The 23,678-nt window shown below is 38.0% G+C and overlaps 1 protein-coding gene and 1 non-coding gene across 8 annotated transcripts in view; both read right to left on the bottom strand.

Annotated features, from left to right (window-relative positions):
* The window catches only part of RPS6KC1 (ribosomal protein S6 kinase C1), a 186,227-nt gene that overhangs the window by 65,166 nt on the left and 97,383 nt on the right, over positions 1–23,678 (bottom strand). For 6 of the 7 annotated variants that reach the window (XM_074385175.1, XM_010340952.3, XM_003930359.4 and 3 more), the window contains one exon: positions 19,718–19,810. The exons of the other annotated variant lie outside the window; for it this stretch is intronic. In XM_074385175.1, the coding sequence (XP_074241276.1) occupies positions 19,718–19,810 (93 nt within the window). The remainder of the gene's footprint in view (positions 1–19,717; positions 19,811–23,678) is intronic. 7 annotated transcript variants of the gene reach the window in all.
* LOC120361608 (U6 spliceosomal RNA) lies at positions 15,499–15,601 on the bottom strand. The gene has a single exon (XR_005577777.1). It is a non-coding gene; the product is annotated as a U6 spliceosomal RNA (small nuclear RNA).

Here is a 23,678-nt window from a genome sequence, read left to right as displayed (position 1 = left end):
AAAAATTAGCTGGGCATGGTGGCGCGTGCCTGTAATCCCAGCTACTCAGGAGGCTGAGGTAGGAGAACTGCCTGAACCCAGGAGGCGGAGGTTGCAGTGAGCCGAGATCGCACCATTGCACTCCAGCCTGGGTAACAAGAGCGAAACTCCGTCTCAAAAAAAAAGAAAAAAAAGAAAATATAAACCTTTAAAAAAAAAATTAGGAAAAGGACTTGAAACAGGCATTTTATAAAAAAAGAAACACAGTCAATAAAAATTTGGAAAACTACATCCTCGGCCAGGCACAGTGGCTTACGCCTGTAATCCCAGCACTTTGGAAGGCTGAGGCAGGCGGATTGCCTGAGGTCAGGAGTTCGAGACCAATCTGGCCAACATGGTGAAATCCTGTCTCTACTAAAAATATATTAAAAATTGCTGGGCATGGGCACGCATCTGTAAATCCAGCTACTCAGGAGGCTGAGGCAGGGAAATTGGTGGAGGTTGCAGTGAGCCAAGATTGTGCCACTGCACTCCAGCCTGGTCAACAGAGCGAGATTCCGTCTCAAAAAAAAGAAAAGAAAATTACATCCTCATTAGCAATTAAAATTGCACATTAAAATCACAGTGAAATCCAAATTTTCATCAGCAAATGGCAGACGTTGTCAGTAAGTATATGAGGAAGCAAATCTTCTCACATAAAGGTTGAGCATCCCAAATCCAAAAAATCAAAAATCCAAAATGCTCCCAAATTGGAAACTTTCTCAGCACTGACATTACACCCAATGCTCATTGTAGCATTTCTAATTACAAATTTTTGGATCTGAAATGCTCAACCAGTAGATATATATAATATATTAAATTTATATATAATAAATTTATACATAATAATAAATAGAAATATCTCTAAGTCTGCCAAAGAATTCAAAATCTGAAACACTTCTGGTCCTAAGCGCTTCAGATTCAAAAAACTCAATCAAGAGTTTAAAAGAGTATATTATTTCTGGAGAGGTTAAAATATGTATATATACTGTTTGACCCATGATCTCCAACTCTGAAAAAATATAATAAAGAAAACATAACAGAAGATGATTTACCTCTAAGAATATTAGTCACAGGCAGAAAAACAAAAAAGGAAAACCTAGAGAACAAATTAAATAAATCTGCAGTACACGGTAAAGCACTATGACACCATTAAAGAGAATATTTAGAATAGCATAGAATTTCTGAGGTTCATGTTAGAAGTCATGTTTTTAACATGTTTCCATGTGTAATTTTTAATCAATAAATACAATCAAAATATTTTTGTCTGTTAAAATGATTTGAAAGCATCACGGTATTTATAAAATACGCAATGATGATATCTAGTAAGGATAAAATGTGACCCTAACTCAGCCATTAAACTAACCCTATTTGTCACTGTAGGGGGTTTTGACTGCTGTTTTTTTTGTTTTTGTTTTTATTTTGAGACTGAGTCTCGCTCTATCACCCAGGCTGGAGTGCAGTGGTACGATCTCGACTCACTGCAACCTCCGTCTACTGGGTTCAAGTGATTCTCCTGCCTCAGCCTCCCAAGTAGCTAGATTATGGGCACCTGCCATCACACCTGGCTAATTTTTGTATTTTTAGTAGAGACAGGGTTTTACCATGTTGTCTAGGCCAGTCTTGAACTACTGACCTAAAGTGATCCATCCACCTCAGCCTCCCAAAGTGCTGGGATTACAGGCGTGAGCCACCATGCCCGGCTGCTATAGTTTTTTAAATGCTATTATTCATATTGCAAATTTGTTAATTAGGGCAAACTGATTTTTTAAAGAAGTTTAATGAATAATGATACTGAAATACAGTAAGTTGAGAAGAAATATAAATGTTATAATCATCACAGAAATTCAATTCTAAATAATGATAAACAGCTATTAAGTTTTGGAAAGAGACAGACCTGAGTTCAACTCCTTAATCTGTAACTTAGTGTGTGTGTATACAAAACACTTAAGCTGCCTGGCTTCTGGTTCTTTATCTGCAAACTGAGAGCATTAAATAATTTATGTAGAGAGCTTAGAATCATGTATGGTGTACAGGTAGTATGTAATCCTAAGACTTTGACCCCAAGAAAACTAAAAACCACTTAGAAACTTACAGTGGTTTTGTCCTACATGTGGAATAACTAACTGGCTGGCTGCGACACTCAGCTCAAAATTTCTCCTATATCTCTTAAAATTTTCGCATCAATTATAGTATTACAATATTGGATCAAGGCACACTATTGAAGATACCACATGCCTTTCACCAAACATGGTAGTGACTATAATGATTTTTCTCCTTTTAAAGAGACTTCTTTTTTTAGAACAATTTTGGATTCATACAAATGTTGAGCAGAAAATAAAAAGTTCCTTTGGCCTCAAACACACACAACCTTCACAACTAGGAACATTCTGTAGCAGAGTGGCACATGTGTTGCAATTGATGAACCTACACCAATGCCTCATTATTACCTGAAGTTCACAGTTTCTATTAGAGTTCCATCTTGTTGCAGTACATTCTATAGGTTTGGACAATCCACCGTTCTAGTATACAGAATAGTTATACTGCCCTTAAAGTCCTCTGTACTCCACCATTCATTCCTATCTCCTGCCCAGTATCTGTTAACCACTAACCTCTTTACTGTCTCCATGGGTTTGCCGTTTCCATAATGTCATACAATTAGAATTACGTAATATAAAGCTTCTTCATGCTGTCATCTTTCAATTAGTAATGTGCACTTCAGGTTTCTCCATGTCTTAGGGCTTCATAGCTCATTTCTTTTTTACTGCCGAATAACATTCCATTGCCTAAATGTACCACAATTGATTTACCTGTTCATCCACTGAAGAGCAACTTGGTAGTTTCCACATTTTGGCAATTATGAATAAAGTGGCTATAAATGTCCTTGTATAGGATATTGTATGAACATAAGTTTGGTTTTTTAAACTTTTAAGTTCAGGGGCACATGGGCTGGTTTGCTACATAGGCAAACTTGTGTCATGGGGATTTGTTGTACAGATTATTTCATCATCCAGGTAATAAGCCTAGTACCCATTAGTTATTGTTCCTGAGTCTCTTCCTCCTCCCACCCTCCAGCCTCCAACAGGCCCCAGTGTCTGTTATTCTACTCTATGTATCTGAGTGTTTTCATCATTTAGCTCCCAATTATGAGTAAGAACATGCAGTATCTAGATTCCTCCATTACTTTACTAAGGATAGTGGCCTCCAGTTCCATCCATGTCCCTGCAAAAGACATGATGTCATTATTTTTTATGGCTGCATGGTATTCCATAGTGTATATGTACCAGGTTTTCTTTATCCAGTCTATCACTGACAGCCATTTAGGATGATTCCATGTCTTTGCTATGGTGAATAGTGCAGTAATGAACATACAGGTACACGTGCCTTCCCCCTCACTTTGAGATGGAGTCTTGCTCTTTTGCCCAGGCTGGAATGCACTGCTATGATCTTGGCTCACTGCAACCTCTGCCTCCCAGGTTCAGGTGATTCTCCTGCCTCTCTCTCCTGAGTAGCTGAGACTACAGGCATCTGTCACCACGCCTGGCTAATTTTTGTATTTTAGTAGAGATAGGATTTCACCATGTTGGCCAGGTTGGTCTCAAACTCTTGACATTGTAATCTGCCCACCTCAGCCTCCCAAAGAGTTGTGACTACAGGCATGAGCCACCACACCCGGCCTGTGCATGTGTATTTATAACAGAATGATTTCTATTTCTTTGGGTATACACCCAAACAATCCAGTAATGGGATTGTTGGGTCAAATACTATTTCTGTCTTTAGGTCTTTGAGGAATCACTACACTGTCTTCCACAATGGCTGAATTAATTTACACTCCTAACAAAGTGTAAAAGTATCCCTTTTTCTCCACAACCTCACTGGCATGTTATTTTTTGACTTTTTTAAAAAAATTGTACTTTAGGTTCTGAGGTACATATGCAGATCATGCAGGATTGTTGCATAGGTACATACATGGCAAGGTAGTTTGCTGCCTCCATCCCCCCATCACCTACACCTGGCATTTCTCCCCACGTTATCCCTCCCCCCAACACTGTCCCTCTCCTAGCCTCCCACAACCGACTCCCGTGTGTGATGCTCCCCTCCCTGTGTCCACGTGTACTCATTGTTCAACACCCACCTATGAGTGAGAACATGTGGTTTGATTTTCTATTCTTGTGTCAGTTTGCTGAGAATGATGGTTTCCAGATTCATCCATGTCCCTACAAAGGACACAAACTCATCATTTTTTATGGCCGCATAGTATTCCATGGTGTATATGTGTCACATTTTCCTTGTCCAGTCTATCATTGGTGGGCATCTGGGTTGGTTCCATGTCTTTGCTATTGTAAACAGTGCCGCAATGAACATACATGTGCATGTGTCTTTATAATAATTTACAGTCCTTTCGGTATATACCCAGTAATGGGATTGCTGGGTCAAATGGTATTTCTATTTCTAGATCCTTGAGGAATTGTCACACTGTTTTCCACAATGGGTGAACTAATTTACACTCCAAACAACAGTGTAAAAGTGTTTCTATTTCTCCACATCCTCTCCAGCATCTGCTGCCTCCAGATTTTTTAAGGACCACCATTCTAACTGGAGTGAGATGGTATTTCAGTGTAGTTTTGATTTGCATTTCTCCAATGACCAGTGATGATGAGCAGTTTTTCATATGTTTATTGGCTTCATATATGTCTTCATTTGAAAAGTGTCTGTTCATATCCTTCACCCACTTTTAGATGGCTTTATTAGTTTTTTTCTTGTAAATCTGTTTTAGTTCTTTGTAGATTCTGGATATTAGCCCTTTGTCAGATAGTTAGATTGCAAAAATTTTTTCCCATTCTGTTGGTTGCCAGTTCACTCTAATGATTTTTTCTTTTGCTGTACAGAAGCTCTGAAGTTTAATTAGATCCCATTTGTCTATTTTGGCTTTTGTTGCCATTGCTTTTGGTGTTTTAGTCATGAAGTCCTTGCCTATGCCTATGTCCTGAATCATTTTGCCTAGGTTTTCTTCTAGGTTTTTTACAGTGTTAGGTCTTATGTTTAAATCTTTAATCCATCTGGAGTTAATTTTAGTGTAAGATGTCAGGAAGGGGTCCAGTTTCTGCTTTCTGCACATTGCTAGCCAATCTTCCCAATACCATTTATTAAACAGGGAATCCTTTCCCCATTGCTTGTTTTTGTCAGGTTTGCTGAAGATCAGATGGTTGTAGATGTGTGGTGTTGCTTCTGAGGCCTCTGTTCTGTTCCATTGGTCTATGCCTCTGTTTTTGGTACCAGTACCATGCTGTTTTGATTACTGTTGCCTTGTAGTATAGTTTGAAGTCCAGCAGCGTGATGCCTTCAACTTTGTTCTTTTTGCTTAGGATTGTCTTGGCTATGTGGGCTCTCTTTTGGTTTCATATGAAGTTTAAGGTGTTTTTTTTCCAGTTCTGTGAAGAAGGTCATTGGTAGTTTAGGGGATAGTGTAGAAGCTACAGATTACTTTGGGCAGTATGACCATTTTCACAATATTAATTCTTCCTAACCATGAGCATGGAATGTTTTTCCATCTGTTTGTGTCTTCTCTTATTTCCTTGAGCAGTGGTTTGTAGTTCTCTTTGAAGAGGTCCTTTACATCCTTTGTTAGTTGTATTCCTAGGTATTTTATTCTCTTTGTAGCAATTGTGAATGGGAGTTTGCTCTTGATTTGGCTCTCTGTATGGCTTTTATTGGTGTATAGGAATGCTTGTGATTTCTGCACATTGATTTTGTATCCTAAGACTTCACTGAAATTGCTTATCAACTTACAGAGATTTTGGGCTGAGACAATGGGGTCTTCTAAAAATACAATCATGACATCTGCAAATAGAGACAATTTGACTTCCTCCTTTCCTAATTGAATACCTTTTATTTCTTTTTCTTGCCTGATTGCTCTGGCTAAAACTTCCAATATTATATTGAATACGAGTGGTGAGAGAGGGCAACCTTGTCTAGTGCCAGATTTCAAAGGGAATGCTTCTAGCTTCTGCCCGTTCAGTATGATATCATAAGTAGCTTTTATTATTTTGAGATATGCTCCATCAATACCTAGTTTGTTGAGAGTTTTTAGCATAAAGGGCTGTTGAATTTTGTCAAAGGCCTTCTCTGCATCTATTGAGATAATCGTGGTTTTTGTCTTTGGTTCTATTTATGTGATGAATTACATCTATAGACTTGTGTATGTTGAACCAGCCTTGCATCCCCAGGATGAAGCCTACTTGGTCGTGATGGATAAGCTTTTTGATGTTTTGTTGCAATCAGTTTGCCAGTATTTAATGAAGATTTTTGCATCTATGTTCATCATGGATATTGGCCTGAAGTTTTCTTTTTTTGTTGAGTCTCTGCCAGGTTTTGGTATCAGGACGACGTTGGTTTCATAGAATGAGTTGGGGAGGATTCCCTCTTTTTGTATTGTTTGGAATAGTTTCAGAAGGAGTGTACCAGTTTCTCTTCATAATTCTGGTAGAATTTGGCTGTGAACCCATCTGGACCTGGACTTTTTTTGGTTGGTAGGTTATTAATTTCTGCCTCAACTTCAGCCCTTTTTATTGGTTTATTGAGGGTTTCAACTTCTTCCTAGTTTAGGCTTGGGAGGGTGCAAGTGTCCAGGAATTTATCCATTTCTTCCACATTTACTGGCTTATGTCCATAGAGTTGTTTGTTTGTAGTAATCTCTGATGGCAGTTTATATTTCTGTGGTATTGATGGTGATATCGCTTTTTATTGCATCTATTTGATTCTTCTCTCTTTTCTTTTTTATTAATCTGGCTAGTGGGCTATTTTGTTGATCTTTTCAAAAAACCAGCTCCTGAATTTACTGATTTTTTGAAGGGTTTTTGTGTCTCTATCGCCTTTATTTCTGTTCTGATCTTAGTTATTTCTTGTCTTCTGCTAGCTTTTTGAGTTTTTTTTGATCTTGCTCCTCTAGCTCTTTCAATTTTGATGATCGGGTGTTGATTTTCAATCTTTCCTTGCTTCTCATGTGGTCATTATTGTTATAAATTTCCCTCTAGACATTGCTTTGAATGTGTCCCAGAGATTCTGGTACATTGTGTCCTCATTTTCATTGGTTTCAAAGAACATATTTATTTATTTATTTATTTATTTATTTATTTATTTTGAGATGGAGTTTCACTCTTGTTACCCAGGCTGGAGTGCAATGGCGTAATCTCGGCTCACCGCAACCTCCGTCTCCTGGGTTCAAGCAATTCTCCTGCCTCAGCCTCCCGAGTAGCTGGGACTACAGGCGCGCGCCACCATGCCCAGCTAAATTTTCTTGTATTTTTAGTTGAGACAGGGTTTCACCATTTTGACCAGGATGGTCTCAATCTCTTGACCTCGTGATCCATCTGCCTCAGCCTCCCAAAGTGCTGGGATTATAGGCGTGAGCCACCACGCCCAGCCTAGAACATCTTTATTTATGCCTTCATTTCATTGTTTATCCAGTTGACATTCAGGAGGCAGATGTTCACTACTGGGTGCATATATATTTAGAATAGTTAGCTCTTCTTGTTGTATTGATCCTTTTACCATTATATTATACCCTTCTTTATCTCTTTTGATCTTTGTTAAGGTCCATTTTATCAGAGACTAGGATCACAACCCCGGCTTATTTTTGCTCTCCATTTGCTTGGTAGATCTTCCATCCCTTTATTTTGAGTCTATGTGTGCCTTTGCATGTGAGATGGGTCTCCTGAATACAGCACACTGATGGGTCTTGACTTTTTATACAGTTTGCCAGTCTGTGTCATTCAACTGGGGCATGCAGCCTGTTTACATTTATCGTTAACATTGTTGTGTGTGAATCTGATCCTGCTATTTTGTTACTGCTTGTTTGTTTTTCCCATTGGTCGACACAGTTTCCTCATTGCGTTGTTGGTCTTTACTATTTGGTTCGTTTTTGCAGTGACTGGTACTGGTTGTTCCTTTCCATGTTTAGTGCTTCTTCAGGAGCTTTTGTAGGCAGGTCTGGTGGCGATGAAATCTCTCAGTAATTGCTTGTCTATAAAGGATTTTATTTCTCCTTCACTTATGAAGCTTAGTTTGGCCAGATATGAAATTCTGGGTTGAAAGTTCTCTTGAAAGATGTTGAATATTGGCCTCCACTCTCTTCTGGCTTGTAGGATTTCTGCTGAGATCTGCTGGGAGTCTGATGGGCTTCCCTTTGTGGGTGACCCGACCTTTCTCTCTGGCTGTCCTTAGCATTTTTTCCTTCATTTCAACCCTGGTGAATCTGATGATTATGTGCTTTGGGGTTGCTCTTCTTGAGGAATATCTTTGTGGTGTCCTTTGTATGTCCTGTATTTGAATGTTGGCCTGCTTTGCTAGGTTAGGGAAGTTCTCCAGAGTGTTTTCCAGCTTTTATTCATTCTCCCCATCCTCTTCAGGTAGGCCAATCAAGCATAGATTAGGTCTTTTCACATAATCCCATATTTCTTGAAGGCTTTGTTCATTTCTTTTCACTCTTTTTTCTCTTTTCTTGCCTTCTCTTCTTATTTCATTGAGTTAATCTTCAATCTCTGATATCCTCTCTTCTGCTTGATCTATTTGGTTATTGAAACTTGTATATGCTTCACGACGTTCTCGTGCTCTGTTTTTCAGCTTCATCAAGTTGTTTATGTTCTTCTCGAGGTTGGTTATTCTAGTTAGCATTTCGTCTAACCTTTTTTCAAGGTTCTTAGTTTATTTGCATTGAGTTAGAACACGATCTTTTAGCTCAGAGAAGTTTGTTATTATTTCTGAAGCCTGCTTCTGTCAGTTCATTCTCCAACCTGTTTTGATCCCTTGCTGGTGAGGTGTTGTGATCTCTCCGCAGAGGAGAGGCATTCTAGAGTTTGGTGATTTCATCCTTTTTGCGCTGGTTTCTTCCTATTTTCATGGATTTATCTATCTTTGATCTTTGATCTTTAAAGTTGGTGATTTCAGGTGGAATCTCTAGTAGACGTCCTCTTTGTTAAAGCTGGGGTTATTTCTCCTGCATGAGGCTTTTGTTTTTGTTGCTGTTGTTTACACAGGGGTCAGTGTGCTGCTTAAGACTGTTTGTTGTCTGCCTGTGGAGGCACTGCTGCTGGGCTGCCTCAGTCTAGCCAAGCTGCTGTTTATTTTTCTCCTGGTTTCTGCAGATATAAGGTGAGATTAGCCCTGCCTTCCCAATGGCGGCATCTTTCCCTCTACCAAGCCCACTCGGCTCAGAGGGAGCTCAATCTGATGTGTTAACTGTGAAACTCTCCCACAAGAGAGTTTCTGCTTACTAGATCTTGTGGGGGTGGGACCTGTCTTGCTGTATCATCCGACTCCCCGCTTTCAACTCTCCCTCCTTCTGTGGGACTGGCAGTTCCTTCCTGCGAGCCTTCTTAGTGTTAGTCAAAGTCTACACCCTGGTCTGCACCGACAGTTTGTGGTGCTGCCCAGCAGGGGCTGTCGCCTGGGTCTGCAAGTCCTGGCGGTTCTCAGCCAGGCAGCGTTTTCCTGGACTGTGGGCCGCCAAAGTCACAGTAAAGCGCAGTATCTGAAGTGGAGTACCAAGAAGGTGAAGCCCCCTCATCCTCCGTGCTAGATGCACTTCCCAGGTGGGGCAGAGCCCCTCCTTGCCTCAGCTTACCCTCTTTGGGCTGCTTTTGCCGCCTTTTTGGGTTAATCCCACTGGTTTCTTTCAAACCAGTCCCTTTGAAACAAACCCTGGGTATCTCGTTCGGAGACATGGATATCACTCTAGTTCTGTGTCTCACTTGCTGGAAACTGCACTCTGGAGAAGCTCCCTTTCGGCCATCTTGGTGGAACACCTTGCTGATCCTTTTTGACATTTTATAATAGCTATTCTGACTGGTGTGAGATGATTATCTCATTGTGGTTTTGATTTACATTTCTCTAATAATCAGTGATGTTGAGCTTTTTATCATATGATTGTTAGCTGCATGTATGTCTTCTTTTAAAAAGTGTCTGTTCATGTCCTCTGCCCACTTTTAATGGGTTTTTTTCTTGTAAATTTAAGTACCTTATAGATGCTGGATATTAGACCTTTGTTGGATGTCTAGTTTCCAAAATTTTCTCCCATTCCGTAGGTGCCTGTTTGTTGACAGTTTCTTTTGCTGTGCAGAAGCTCTTCAATTTAAATAGATCCCATTTGTTAATTTTGCTTTTGTTGCAATTGCTTTTGGCATCTTTGACATAAAATCATTGTCGGTGCCTATGTCCTTATTGGTATTGCCTCGGTTGTCTTCCAGGGTTTTTATAGTTTTGTATTTTACATTTATGTCTTGAATCCATCTTGAGTTAATTTTTGAAAATGGTGTAAGAAAGGAAGCTAGTTTCAACCTTCTGCATGTGGCTAGCCAGTTATCGTAGCACCATTTATTGAATAGGGAATCCTTTCCCCATTGCTTTTGTCAGGTATGTCAAAGATCAGATAGTTGTAGGTATGCAATCTTATTTCTGAGTTCTCTATTCTGTTCCATTGGTCTATGTACCTGTTTTTGTACCAATACCATGCTGTTTTGGTTACTACAAACTTGTAGTATAGTTTGAAGTCATATAGCATGATGCCTACACCTTGGTTCTTTTTGCTTTGGATTGCCTTAGCTATTTAGGCTCCTTGTTGGTTTCATATTAATTTTAAAATAGTTTTATCCACAAAAGGACAAAACAAAAATCCAGCAACTGATTCTAACAAGAAGGCAATTTGTGAGTTCTCTAACCACAAATTCAAAATAGTAGTTATAAGGAAAGTCCGTGATCTCCAAGATAACACAACTCAAAAATTTATGAAAGAAATTTTAAAAATAATTAGGCTGGGCACAGTGGCTCATGCTTGTAATCCCAACACTTTGGGAGGCCAAGGCAGGCGGATCACTTGAGGCCAGGACTTCAAGACCAGCCAGGCCAATATGGTGAAACCCCGTATCTACTAAAATGCCAAACATTAGCCAGGCATGGTGGCACACACCTGTAGTCCCAGCTACTCGGGAGGTTGAGGCAGGAGAATCACTTTTAACCTGAAAGGTGGGGCTGCAGTGAGCCAAGATCACACCACTGCACTCCTAGGTGACAGAGTGAGACCCTGTCTCAAAGAAAAAAAAAAAAAGAACGAGAAAGAAATTATAAAAAGAAATTGAAACAATCTTTTAAAATCAAACAGAGACTGGGTATGGTATAATCCTGGCCCTTTGGGAAACCAATGCAGGAGAACTGCTTGAACCCAGGAGTTCAAAACCAGCCTGGGAAACATAGGAAGACCCCATTTCTACAAAATAATTCAAAAAATTAGCCAGGCATGGTGGTACAAGCCTCTGGTTCCAGGCATTGAGGAGGCTGAAATGGGAGAATCACTTGATCCTAAGCAATAGAGGCTGAAATGAGCCACGATTGTACCACTGCAGTCCAGCCTGAGCAATATGGCATCTTTGTTGGCTGAGTAGCATAGCAGATTTTATTTCTTCCTCCTGCTTGCTTTAGGTTTATTTTGTTCCTTTTCTAGTTCTTTATGAGTTAGGATCCTACACTTGACTTTTGTTTTCTGATATAATCGTTTAGTGCTATAAGTTTGTCTCTGAACACTTGCTTAGCTATGTCTCATAAATTCTGATATTTCTGCTTTTGTTGTCATTCAACTATATGAGTTTTTAAAAATCCTTTGAGATTTCTTCTTTAACCCATGAATTACTTAGTAGTATACTGTTTGTTTCTAGGTATTTGGAGTTTTCTATTATCTTTGTTACTGGTTAATAATTTGATTCATCTATGGTCAGAGAACACACCCAGTATGATTTCAATACTTTCAAATTTGTTGAGGTTTGTTTTTCAGCCCTGGAAATGGTCTGTCTTGGTACAAGTTCCATGGGCACTGAAAAAGAATATGTAGTCTGCTGTTGTTAGATAGAGTGTTCTATAAAAGTCAGTTACATTTTGTTGATTGACAGTATTCTGGAGTTCTCTATTGTTGCTGATTTTGTCTGTTATATCAGTTTTTGAGAAAGAGTGTTGAAGTCTCCAACTGCAACTGCCTATTTCTCCTTTCACTTTCTATCAGCTTTTGCTTCATATATTTTACAACTCTGATGTCTGGTATATACATTTGTAGGATTGGTATGTCTTCTTGGTAGATTGCCCTTTTGTCATTATCTAATGTCCTCTCTGTCTCTCGTTAACTTTCTTTGGTATGAAGCATACTTTATCTTGTATTAATATGGTCACCCCTGTGTTCTTTGATTAACGTTTGCATGTGTCATTTCCATCCTTTTACTTTATATATATACATATATATCATTATATTATGTTTGAAGTTTATTATAAATACTATAAAGTTGGGTCATATCTTTAGTCCAATATCAATCTCTGTGTTTTTTAACTGGTATGGTCTTAAGTTTGCATGTTATTTTTTGCATTCTGTTTGTTCTCTGTTTCTATTTTCCTGTTTTTTTGTGGGTCATTTGAATATTTTTTAGAATTCCGTTTTGGTTTATCTATAGTATTTTTTGTTTGTTCGTTTGAGGTGGTGTCTTACTCTGTTGCCTCAGCTGGAGTGCAATGGCACAATCTCGGCTCACTATAACCTCTGCCTCCCAGGTTCAAGAGATTCTCATGCCTCTGCCTCCCAAGTAGCTGGGACTACAAGCATGCACCACCATGCTGGTTAATTTTTGTATTTTTAATACAGACAGGGTTTCACCATGTTGGTCAGACTGGTCTCAAACTCCTGACCTCAGGTGATCTGCCCACCTTGGCCTCCCAAAGTGCTGGAATTTCAGGCATGAGCCACTGCACTTGGCCTATATAGTATTTTTGAGTGTATAAAAAGCTTTTTAGTGGTTGCTCTAGTTATATTATATATACATAACTTAATTGCAGTCTACTGGTGTCATTTTACCATTTCAAGCTAAGCATAAAAACCTTATCTTCCTTTATATCCCTTTACTCTCCCTCATTATGATTGCCTTAAATATTTTCTCTGCATGAACTCAGAACTACATCAGGCTGTATTAGAATTTTTGCTTCAATCATAAAAGATAATTTACATAACTAAAGGGAAAGAAAGTCCATTGTATTTACTTATATTTAACTCTTTCCAGTGTTCTTTCTTTCTTCCTAATGTGACAAGATTCTTGCATTTATTGTTTCCATTTTGTTTAGAGAATGCACTTTATTCTTTTAGGGTAGGCTTGTCAGTAACAAATTCTTTTTGTATTTTTTCATCTGAGAATACCTTTATTTTCTCTTAATTCTTGAAAGATATTTTCACAGGATATAGAATTCTGGGTTGATAGTTCTTTCCTTTTAGCACTTAAAAAATGTTGCGTCATGTCCTCTTGATTTAATGAGCAAATACCCAAATATTGATGCTTCAGTGTTCCAAATATAGACGGTTTTTCCATGCATTATCAGAGAAGATATTATTTAGGTATCTTAGAAAATAAGTATCAATATTTCAACAGCTACTCAATTTGAGCAATTTCCCCACGTTTTCTCAGTCATATTTTAGCTACAAAATAGAAATGCCCACATTTTTCCAATGGCAAGTCAACTTAAGAATTCTGCCTGGCAGGCATCAGATAAAGTTGGGAAGCTTTCTTGATTACAAAATGCCAAGGCATCTGACCTAGTAAATAGTCACGGACTTAACAAAGTGTGTGGTATCTCTTATCACAATGACTTGCAAAGCATCATATTTAAGTTGTTTCTCACAGTGACAATAAATTTGGGCAATCCAGATATATGATCTTCACTGATTTTCCTTGTGAATACCATACATGTACGTACGCACAGAATGATTCAGTTTACACACAAACCAGAAGAGTTAACTGGCTATGAGGAAATCAAATCTTAGTATTATTACCCTGGGCTTCAAATCATCAATATTCCCCTTACTCTTTTCTTTTTTTTAACTCACAGGAGGCTGCAAAAACAGTACAAAAAGTCTTATGTACCCTTCATTCAGCTTCCCCCAATGGTGACACCTTATATAGTTCTTTTTTTTTTTTTTTTTTTTTTTTTGCATTTTAGGTTTTGGGGTACATGTGAAGAACATGCAAGATTGTTGCATAGGTACACACATGGCAGTGTGGTTTGCTGCCTTCCGTCCCCTTGCCTGTATCTGTCATTTCTCCCCATGCTATCTCTTCCCACCTCCCCACCCTCCCGTCCCTCCCCTATTTCCCCCCAATGGACCCCAGTGTGTTGTGCTCCCCTCCCTGTGTCCATGTGTTCTCATTGTTCAACACCCGCCTATGAGTGAGAATATGCAGTGTTTGATTTTCTGCTCTTGTGTCAGTTTGCTGAGAATGATGGTTTCCAGGTTCATCCATGTCCCTACAAAAGACGTGAACTCATCGTTTTTGATGGCTGCGTAATATTCCATGGTGTATATGTACCACATTTTCCCTATCCAGTCTATCATTGTTGGGCATTTGGGTTGGTTCCAGGTCTTTGCTATTGTAAACAGTGCTGCTATGAACATTCGTGTGCATGTGTCCTTATAGTAGAATGATTTATAATCCTTTGGATATATACCCAGTAATGGGATTGCTGGGTCAAATGGGATTTCTATTTTTAGGTCCTTGAGGAATTGCCACACTGTCTTCCACAATGGTTGAATTAATTTACATTCCCACCAACAGTGTAAGTGTTCCTATTTCTCCACATCCTCTCCAGCATCTGTTGTTTCCAGATTTTTTAATGATCGCCATTCTAACCGGTGTGAGATGGTATCTCAATGTGGTTTTGATTTGCATTTCTCTAATGACCAGTGATGATCAGCATTTTTTCATATGTTTGTTGGCCTCCTGTATGTCTTCTTTTGTAAAGTATCTGTTCATATCCTTCGCCCATTTTTGAATGGGCTTGTCTTTTTTTTTCTTGTAGATCTGTTTTAGTTCTTTGTAGATTCTGGATATCAGCCCCTTGTCAGATGGGTAGACTGCAAAAATTTTTTCCCATTCTGTTGGTTGCCGATTCACTCTACTGACTGTTTCTTTTGCCATGCAGAAGCTGTGGAGTTTGATTAGGTCCCATTTGTCTATTTTGGCTTTTGCTGCCATTGCTTTTGGCGTTTTGGTCATGAAGTCCTTGCCTACGCCTATGTCCTGAATGGTTTTGCCTAGATTTTCTTCTAGGGTGTTTAAGGTGTTAGGTCTGATGTTTAAGTCTTTAATCCATCTGGAGTTAATTTTGGTGTAAGGTGTCAGGAAGGGGTCCTGTTTCTGCTTTCTGCACATGGCTAGCCAGTTTTCCCAACACCATTTATTAAACAGGGAATCCTTTCCCCATTGCTTGTTTTTGTCAGGTTTGTCGAAGATCAGATGGTTGTGGGCATGTTGTATTTCCTCTGAGGCCTCTGTTCTGTTCCATTGGTCTATATCTCTGTTTTGGTACCAGTACCATGCTGTTTTGATTACTGTAGCCTTGTAGTACAGTTTGAAGTCTGGTAGTGTGATGCCTCCTGCTTTGTTCTTTTTGCTTAGAATTGACAAAAATATGGAATGCTTCACGAATTTGCGTGTCATCCTTGCGCAGGGGCCATGCTAATCTTCTCTGTATCATTCCAATATATATGTGCTGCCAAAGCAAGCACTATAGTTCTAATTCGATATCAAAACCAGGAAACTAACATTGGTATATTACAGTATCCTAAACTATGGGCTCCTTTATACTTTTTATAGTTAAGTTATATAACAGTGACATTTCTCAGAAATTCACTCAGCACTGGGCATTCTACTACCAGTCAAACTAGCAATCTAGACTTCTAACACAATTACAAATTACCATATATAAACAATATTCATACACATGCAAATACAAGCACATCCCATATATTCATACCACACACATACAAGAATTGCATCCATGTCTATAAAAACTTATATGAAAATAATAGTAATCCATCTTCCTCATCCCATAATTTTTCCACTAACTTCTACTCTCCCCTCCTATTGCTAGGCAAAGACTGTGTAAAAAAACCTGTGAGATCAAAGAAATATTTAAAAGTTATCTAATAAAATTCCACCCAGTTCACTCTACAGCATCTCATTGATTAATCTTTCAGCCTTCACTTGAATATCTCAAATGACAAAAAACTCATCAGATCTAAAGGAATCCACTACGCCTTTGGTCAATATGCTAATTCTCAAAAATTATATCTTATCATGAGCAAAAAATTGTTTCTCTTGAATTTGTACTAATGTGTTTCTAGTTATATCCTATGATGATATTAACATGCAAGTCTCTCCCCAACTACCTTTTTCACAGAGAAGCCAGACATCCTGGTTTATCTGAGATAATTTTAGTTTGCACTTGTTCTGACACAATTAATAGCCCTTTTTACCCTCAAGATTTGAAAAAACATTATACAATTCCCTATTTAGGACAGCTCTTAACTATTTAAGGACCACACATGGTTTTTTTTTTCAATCAAGTTAAATATCTCCTTGTTTTCTAGTTGTTCTTCATATATGATTTTTGCATACCTATGTTAATGAGGGAGTTTATAATCCCAATTCAAAAACAGAAAGTCATTTACTTCTCTTTGAAAACTAGATCAACATACAGCACCCTCTGGGTAAACACTTTATAAGTTGTCACCTCATAAAATGGCACCAGGTAGCAGTCTCATATTATACCAGTAGGTGTCACTCTGTATATATTTAATATTACTTATGTTTCAATTCATTTATTCAACAATTATTTATTGAGCACCCATTATGTGCCAAGCATGATTCTAGGTACCGAGAACATAGTGGTGAACAAAAAAAGACACAATCTTGTTTTCATAGAGCTTACAGTCTAGATATTAGTGAAAAAATCTGCTTTATTTTTTTTCTACATAAAAAAAATTGTGAAATCCTAATCCTAATGCAGTTCAATTCAGAACTGTATTTTCCTAGGTTAATAGATAATACTCAAAATAACTCATAAAAAAACAAATACTATACCGAAACAGAATCAAAGAAACTGTGTTCTGTAGGATTAGATCAACATATCCTGTGCATTTTCTAACCTTTTAAATTTATTCAACATTTCTATTTCATACTTCAAGTTTCTAAAACCAAAATTGTAGCTCGTCCTCAGTACAATGGAAAGTAACTTACCTTTAAAAACTGTTCAGCTTTCAAAAAATATACCTACTTATGTTTTTTTTTCTTTCTTTCTTTCTTTTTGTTTTTTTGAGACAGTCTGGCTCTGTTGCCTAGGCTCATTGCAACCTCCACCTCCCAGGTTCAAGCAATTCTCCCGCCTCCTGAGTAGCTGGGATTACAGGCGCCCGCTGCCACACCTGGCTAATTTTCGTATTTTTAGTAGAGACAGGATCGTATCATGTTGGCCAGGCTGGTTTCGAATTCCTGACTTCAGGTGATCTGCCCACCTCAGTCTCCCAAAGTGCTGGGATTACAGGCAAGAGCCACAGCTCCCACACTATACCTACTTATGTTTTTACAGGAATATGTTATAAATTTTAAAAGACTTATTAATTCCTAAAGCTTCTTAATGTCCAAAATACATATTTCCTATCTCTACTAAGAAAAGTTAGGCCGAGCACCATGGCTCACACCTGTAATCCTGGCACTTTGGTTTGGGAGGCCGAGGCTGGCAGATCACCTGAAGTCAGGAATTCGAAACCAGCCTGGCCAACATGGTACAACCCTGTCTCTACTAAAAATACCAAAAAAAAAAAAAAAAAAAAAAGCCGAGTGTGGTGGTACATGCCTTTAAGTCTCAGCTACATGGGAGGTTGACATAGGAGAATCACTTGAACCCGGGTAGTGAAATTTTTTTAAGTAGTGACACTACTTAAGTGTCACTATTTTTTTTTTTTTTTTTTTTTTTTTGAGACGGAGTTTCGCTCTTGTTACCCAGGCTGGAGTGCAATGGCGCGATCTCGGCTCATCGCAACCTCTGCCTCCTGGGTTCAGGCAATTCTCCTGCCTCAGCCTCCTGAGTAGCTGGGATTACAGGCACGCACCACCATGCCCAGCTAATTTTTTTGTATTTTTAGTAGAGACGGGGTTTCACCATGTTGACCAGGATGGTCTCGATCTCATGACCTTGTGATCCACCCGCCTCGGCCTCCCAAAGTGCTGGGATTACAGGCGTGAGCCACCGCGCCCGGCTTAAGTGTCACTATTTTTTGTAGAGGCGGGTTCTCACCGTGTTGCCCAGAATAGTCTCAAATTCCTGGGATCAAGTGATTTGCCCGCCTTGGTCTCCCAAAGTGCTGGGATTTCAGGTATAAACTACCACATCTGGCAACAGCCCTTATTTAAACAAATCTGTAAGACTCATAGCTATTACTAGGACTTCAAGGTAACTTACTTATAGCATAGCCATGAAAGGCCATACTTTGTCAAAGAAATAGATCTAAGGGAGAGGGCAGACACTGTACAACAAGAAGGTGTACCTGCCTGCAAAGAAATCTGAGAATGTAGGAACTACTCAATTACTATATTGTCTTCAGCTACTCTCAAATCGAATGTTTTCAAAACTGGAAAAGCCACAGAACACACGGTTATGGAAATATTTTAGGCTCATAAAAAAAGAAAAATCCTACTGCTTAAAAATTTTTAAGTGCAAAATTCAGTAATATGAATTTATTTGAGAAAAAAATGATCCTTGCCAGAACTAAAACACCGACAGCTTTATGTAACATCCAACTTCATTTTCCCTTTGGAATACTTCAAACTATTAGTTACTGTCTAAATTGCTAGAGAATACTACATGTTGTTAAATTTTAGCATGGAATCACATACATAAACTTTATAAAAACTCAATGAATATTAAGTTAAAAATGAACATTAAGGTGCTGCATAAAAAATGCTTAATGGTGAAAAAATATCTAAATTAACTTGTCTCTTAATATTAAATAAAGCATTTTCTTTTACTTTGAATGGTAATGTGGTAGTTGAGCAACTATATTTAAAACATGGTCTGTTGTCTGTGGCTATTAAATTACACTTGTAAACCACCTGATAGGACCAGTACTGTTAATATTTGGCATATTGATATGTCACCAAATTTGCATATACACAATGGTAGATTCTCTGTGAGGTCAGTATTTTTATCCCAAATATTAAAATGTACGTGTGTGTGAAGTGAGGGATTAGTGTATTGGAAAAAGCACAGCTTTTGAGTCACAAAAATTAATGTTCAAATCCCAGTACCTCCCTAAACTAGCTAGGTGACTTTGAGCCAAGTTATTTAATCTGCTCTAAACAAAACTTTTCCACCAAGATGCAAATAAAATTGTAAGAAAGATTAAGTTGTTCTATATAAAATGCCTACTATAGGGTCTTACACACAGTAGGTGCTCTGTAAATGGTAGTTATAAGGAGATTCCACTTTTATTTTGGACCATTAAAATGACTGTATTAATTAATGTTAAACAACTACTGCCTCATAATTAACACTAAGTACATCTTTACCCGGCTGCAACACTTTTATAAAACCAAATCCCTTACTCAACTGAATGCCAACAAATATGCACCTTCTCCTTTAGCTCAAATATATTTTGCATGACCTTACATGAATTGCTTAGATAAAAGCTTTTTCTCTTCTGCTTTTGTTATTTTAAAGTACAGATGCATTTGAGTCATTTTCTCCTTTTGTTTCATATTCTTAAGATCCAAAGCTTCAAAGACAGAATGTCAGCATGCAGTCGATTTATAACTGAACTCTTGAAGAGACACTGAAGAATTACCTTGTCAATCACCCCAAGGACTCTGAAGGCCTTCAGCTCCTCGGCAGGGCTTCTTAGGTTCCAAGGGGGCCTTGAACTTAGTGATCCTGGAGGCTAATGGAAGATATCAAAGATTATACATCAATCAGGGAGGTACTTGAAGGAAGACTGCCTGCTGAAGCAAATGCCAGGCCAAAGGAAACTAAATTCATCATAAATCAGAGAATGGAAAGATGAAAGGAGGAAGTTTCTGTTTGTCTGTAATATAAGATTTTAAAAAATAAAAAATAAAGAAAATCAAAAAGAAAAAGCAAGAAAAAAGTTGCAAGTAAATAAATCATAACATTGAAAACAAAATTTTAAAAAGAAAAATTAATGAGCTGATACAGTTTCTAAAGCAGTAATTCAGACCACACAGCTATCATAAAACTTTGTAACAAATGGATAACTGGGCCAATAATCAATCACAGTCTTATATTTAGCCCAGACACCTCAAGAGTAATTTGGAAGTAGGGGAACTAAAAAATAATATAATAATAAGCACATAAGGAGAGGGAGAAGCACAAGCCATTTCCTCTCATCATGAAGCTACAGTCTTGTAATTGTTACTTTATAGATTATGTGTTTTCAGAGGGACTGATCCATTCAAATTCAACCAGAAAAATTACCAATAACGGTGAAAAATTAAGAAGCTTCATCATATAACCAATACTACTAAAACTGAACCTGCTTAAGGGATGATTTACAAGAGAAAGAAATTTTTCTTCAAATATCTGAATATCTGTGATGGGGAAAACTATCTGTTAGCTACAAAAAAAGATCAGTGAACACAGGAGGGAACATTTAAATTCTGCACACAATTTTAAAATAATCCCAACTACCACTTTTAGTTTTAGTTTTTCCCTATCAGTAAAATAAGCCATTGGATTAGATAAATTCTAAGGGGATCTCCATATGGCATTTACAACTATAAAGTATTGCTACATGAACACTTACATTAAAATGGTGATGCTGCAAAGGACAACAGGAGACACAAAGCCTTATTGCATACTTAAAGCAGACCTTATTGCTATCAAAAATCTATTAGAATACAGAGAAAACATTCTCACCCTATGAATGGAAGACAAAATATCCTGATCAAACATCATGGTAAGAGAATTACTGAAATACCATTTTGGATACTTTAAGTCTCTGTACAGACCAACATCACCAGACAGACATCTCCTTGAGAACAGAAAATGTGCCTTATTCATTTCTATATTCACAGTGTCTAGCATATTGCTAGTGTTTAGTTAGCTGGAAAAATGTGAGGAAGATCAGAAATGAGGAGAGGAGGGAGAAAGGAGGTAATGTGGGGAGGCAGGTTACTTGGAAAATTAGGTGTCATTTACAACTGAGAAAACTACCACTTAACGAAATTTTCTAAAAGCAGCAATTCTAACTGCTTTCAATTTTTGTTTTGTTTTTAAATTTAGCAAGCAAATAATAATTTAAATGTACTCGAAATGAGGTTTAAGTTTTAAAAGAGACTTATTTCTTAAAGATACTTGAGAAAGTTGGTGATAGTGACAATTAGACTAGATAACCTTTAAATTGATTTAATTTATACCTCTTAGCTACATTTCAAAAATATTGATTTAATATGTCAATTCATGAAGTGTTGAACTAGGCGCCATTAAAAAAAAAAAGATATTTCTGCCTCCCTAGGAGCTTAAAAACTAAGGGAAACCTTTTTAGGGCCATAAAAACATTTGGCAAGGTATTTTAGTGTTATAATATGTAAACAGACACATAACAGAAATAATCTTTTCTTGTTTTTGGTTTTTTTGTGTGTGTGTGTTTTTCTTGAGATGGAGTTTCACTTGTCACCCAGGCTGGAGTGCAGTGGCATGATCTCGGCTTACTGCAACCTCTACCTCCCAAGTTCAAGCGATCCTCCTGCCTCAGTCTCCTGAGTAGCTGGGATTATAGGTGCCTACCACCAGGCCCAGCTAATTTTTTTATTTTTAGTAGAGACGTGGTTTCAGCATCTTGGTCAGGCTAGTTTCAAACTCCTGACCTTAGGTGACCCACCTGCCTCAGCCTCCCAAAGTGCTAGGATTACAGCCACAGTGCCCAGCCAGTAGAAACAGTCTTTTCTATCTTCATTTATATTGTTTCGTCTCTATTCCTCACCCCATACCAAGTGATATATTTACAGGAAGTTAGTATTACATAATTCATAATTCCTACTTTACAGATGAATAAAGGGATTCTCAGAATGCTAGAGTGTTTGTCTGTGGTCAGGAAGAGAGACAGTGGAAGAACTCAAACTACTTACTCTAAAGCTTGCAGTCCTTTTACTAACCAACACATTCTGATAATCAAAAAGTCCTTTTCTGCTGCTGCTTCCTGCTACAAGAACGAGTAAGAACTGCTTGTGATTTTGTCAAAAGGAATGCTAAGGAAAAGTGATAAGGGGGAAAAAATCATACTTGAAATGATATTTAATCCATTACATTTGTCTTTGAAAATATGGCCAAGTATCTCCAACATCCCTATCTTCTATTTATACCTTCTTATTCACAGATGCCACGGGATCTTTCAGTTTCCAAAGAAAGTTATTGGTTCACTTGGCATTCTGAAGAGCAAAGAAAGCAAGCTGCAAAATCTCTACTACATCTTTCAAGGAATAATTTCTGTGCACCTACTATGTGCATGATAACTGAAAGGGTTCAGTCTAACCTCAAGAGGTTCACCATTTATTTGAGGAGATAAGAACAATAAATGGGGCCGGGCGCGGTGGCTCAAGCCTGTAATCCCAGCACTTTGGGAGGCCGAGGCGGGTGGATCACGAGGTCGAGAGATCGAGACCAACCTGGTCAACATGGTGAAACTCCGTCTCTACTAAAAATACAAAAAAAATTAGCTGGGCATGGTGGTGCGTGCCTATAATCCCAGCTACTCAGGAGGCTGAGGCAGGAGAATTGCCTGAACCCAGGAGGCGGAGGTTGCGGTGAGCCGAGATCGCGCCATTGCACTCCAGCCTGGGTAACAAGAGCGAAACTCCGTCTCAAAAAAAAAAAAAAAAAAAAACAATAAATGAAAAGTTAAACAACAATAAAATATTATCTTAAAAATACAGGACTACATAGATACACCATTAGTGTATAAAAAACTGTGGTCTCAGAAACATGGGGACCAAAAGTGATTTTAAATGCTAGTGGAAATTAGGTTAGGAAAAGGGTAGTCTATACTGTATACAATTGGAAAGCATTAGCCTGGAGAGGAAAAGTTATTCAAATTGGAGAACAGAGGAAAATACATACTTAGGGTCAGTTTTCACAGGCCTTGAATGCCAAGCAGAAAAGTCTTGACCACATATGTTCTCCAAAGTCTAGACAACAAGTTTTTAAATGAGAAATACCCAATGAACACAGTGATTTAGTAAGGTTACCCTTGCAAAGATGGGAATGGAGAAATTGAAGGGGGAATGACCAAAGGCAAAGAGATCATTAAAGTTCTCTTTCTACTTTAACCATCTGTAAAAGTTTGAGATCACAGAAATGAACAAAGAAAGATCATGAAATAAAATCATCAATAAAAAAATTGTATTTCTCATATGTAGTGCTTAAATTGGGTAGAATGCTACAGATCTAATCCTTTCTTCAGATGGCAAAAGGACATACAAATCCACAGAATTTTAAGAGCAGAAAAAGACCTTATAGATCAAGTCCAATTTTTGTTTTCAGGTAAGAAAACAGATACAGCAAGGTTAGCAAAAGTAGGTAATAGATAAGAGGGGATTAAATCTTACTTACAAAATAATAGCATGTTGTTACGGGAAACTCAGCCCATTGTGCCATGAAGCGCAATGGGGGAAGCAGTGTATTTCTAGGTAACTGAGTTCCTTGACAGAAAAGTAACATTTTCACTTAGATTTATTAGCTATTATAGCAGAAGATGCCTCGAGAGGAAAAGAGTAGTTGTATTCGTCTATACC

This window comes from Saimiri boliviensis, chromosome 14 (assembly GCF_048565385.1).
Source record: "Saimiri boliviensis isolate mSaiBol1 chromosome 14, mSaiBol1.pri, whole genome shotgun sequence".
Classification (NCBI taxonomy): domain Eukaryota; kingdom Metazoa; phylum Chordata; class Mammalia; order Primates; family Cebidae; genus Saimiri; species Saimiri boliviensis.
The sequence above is the reverse complement of the archived record's forward strand: the minus strand, read 5'-3'. Positions and strand labels throughout refer to the sequence as shown.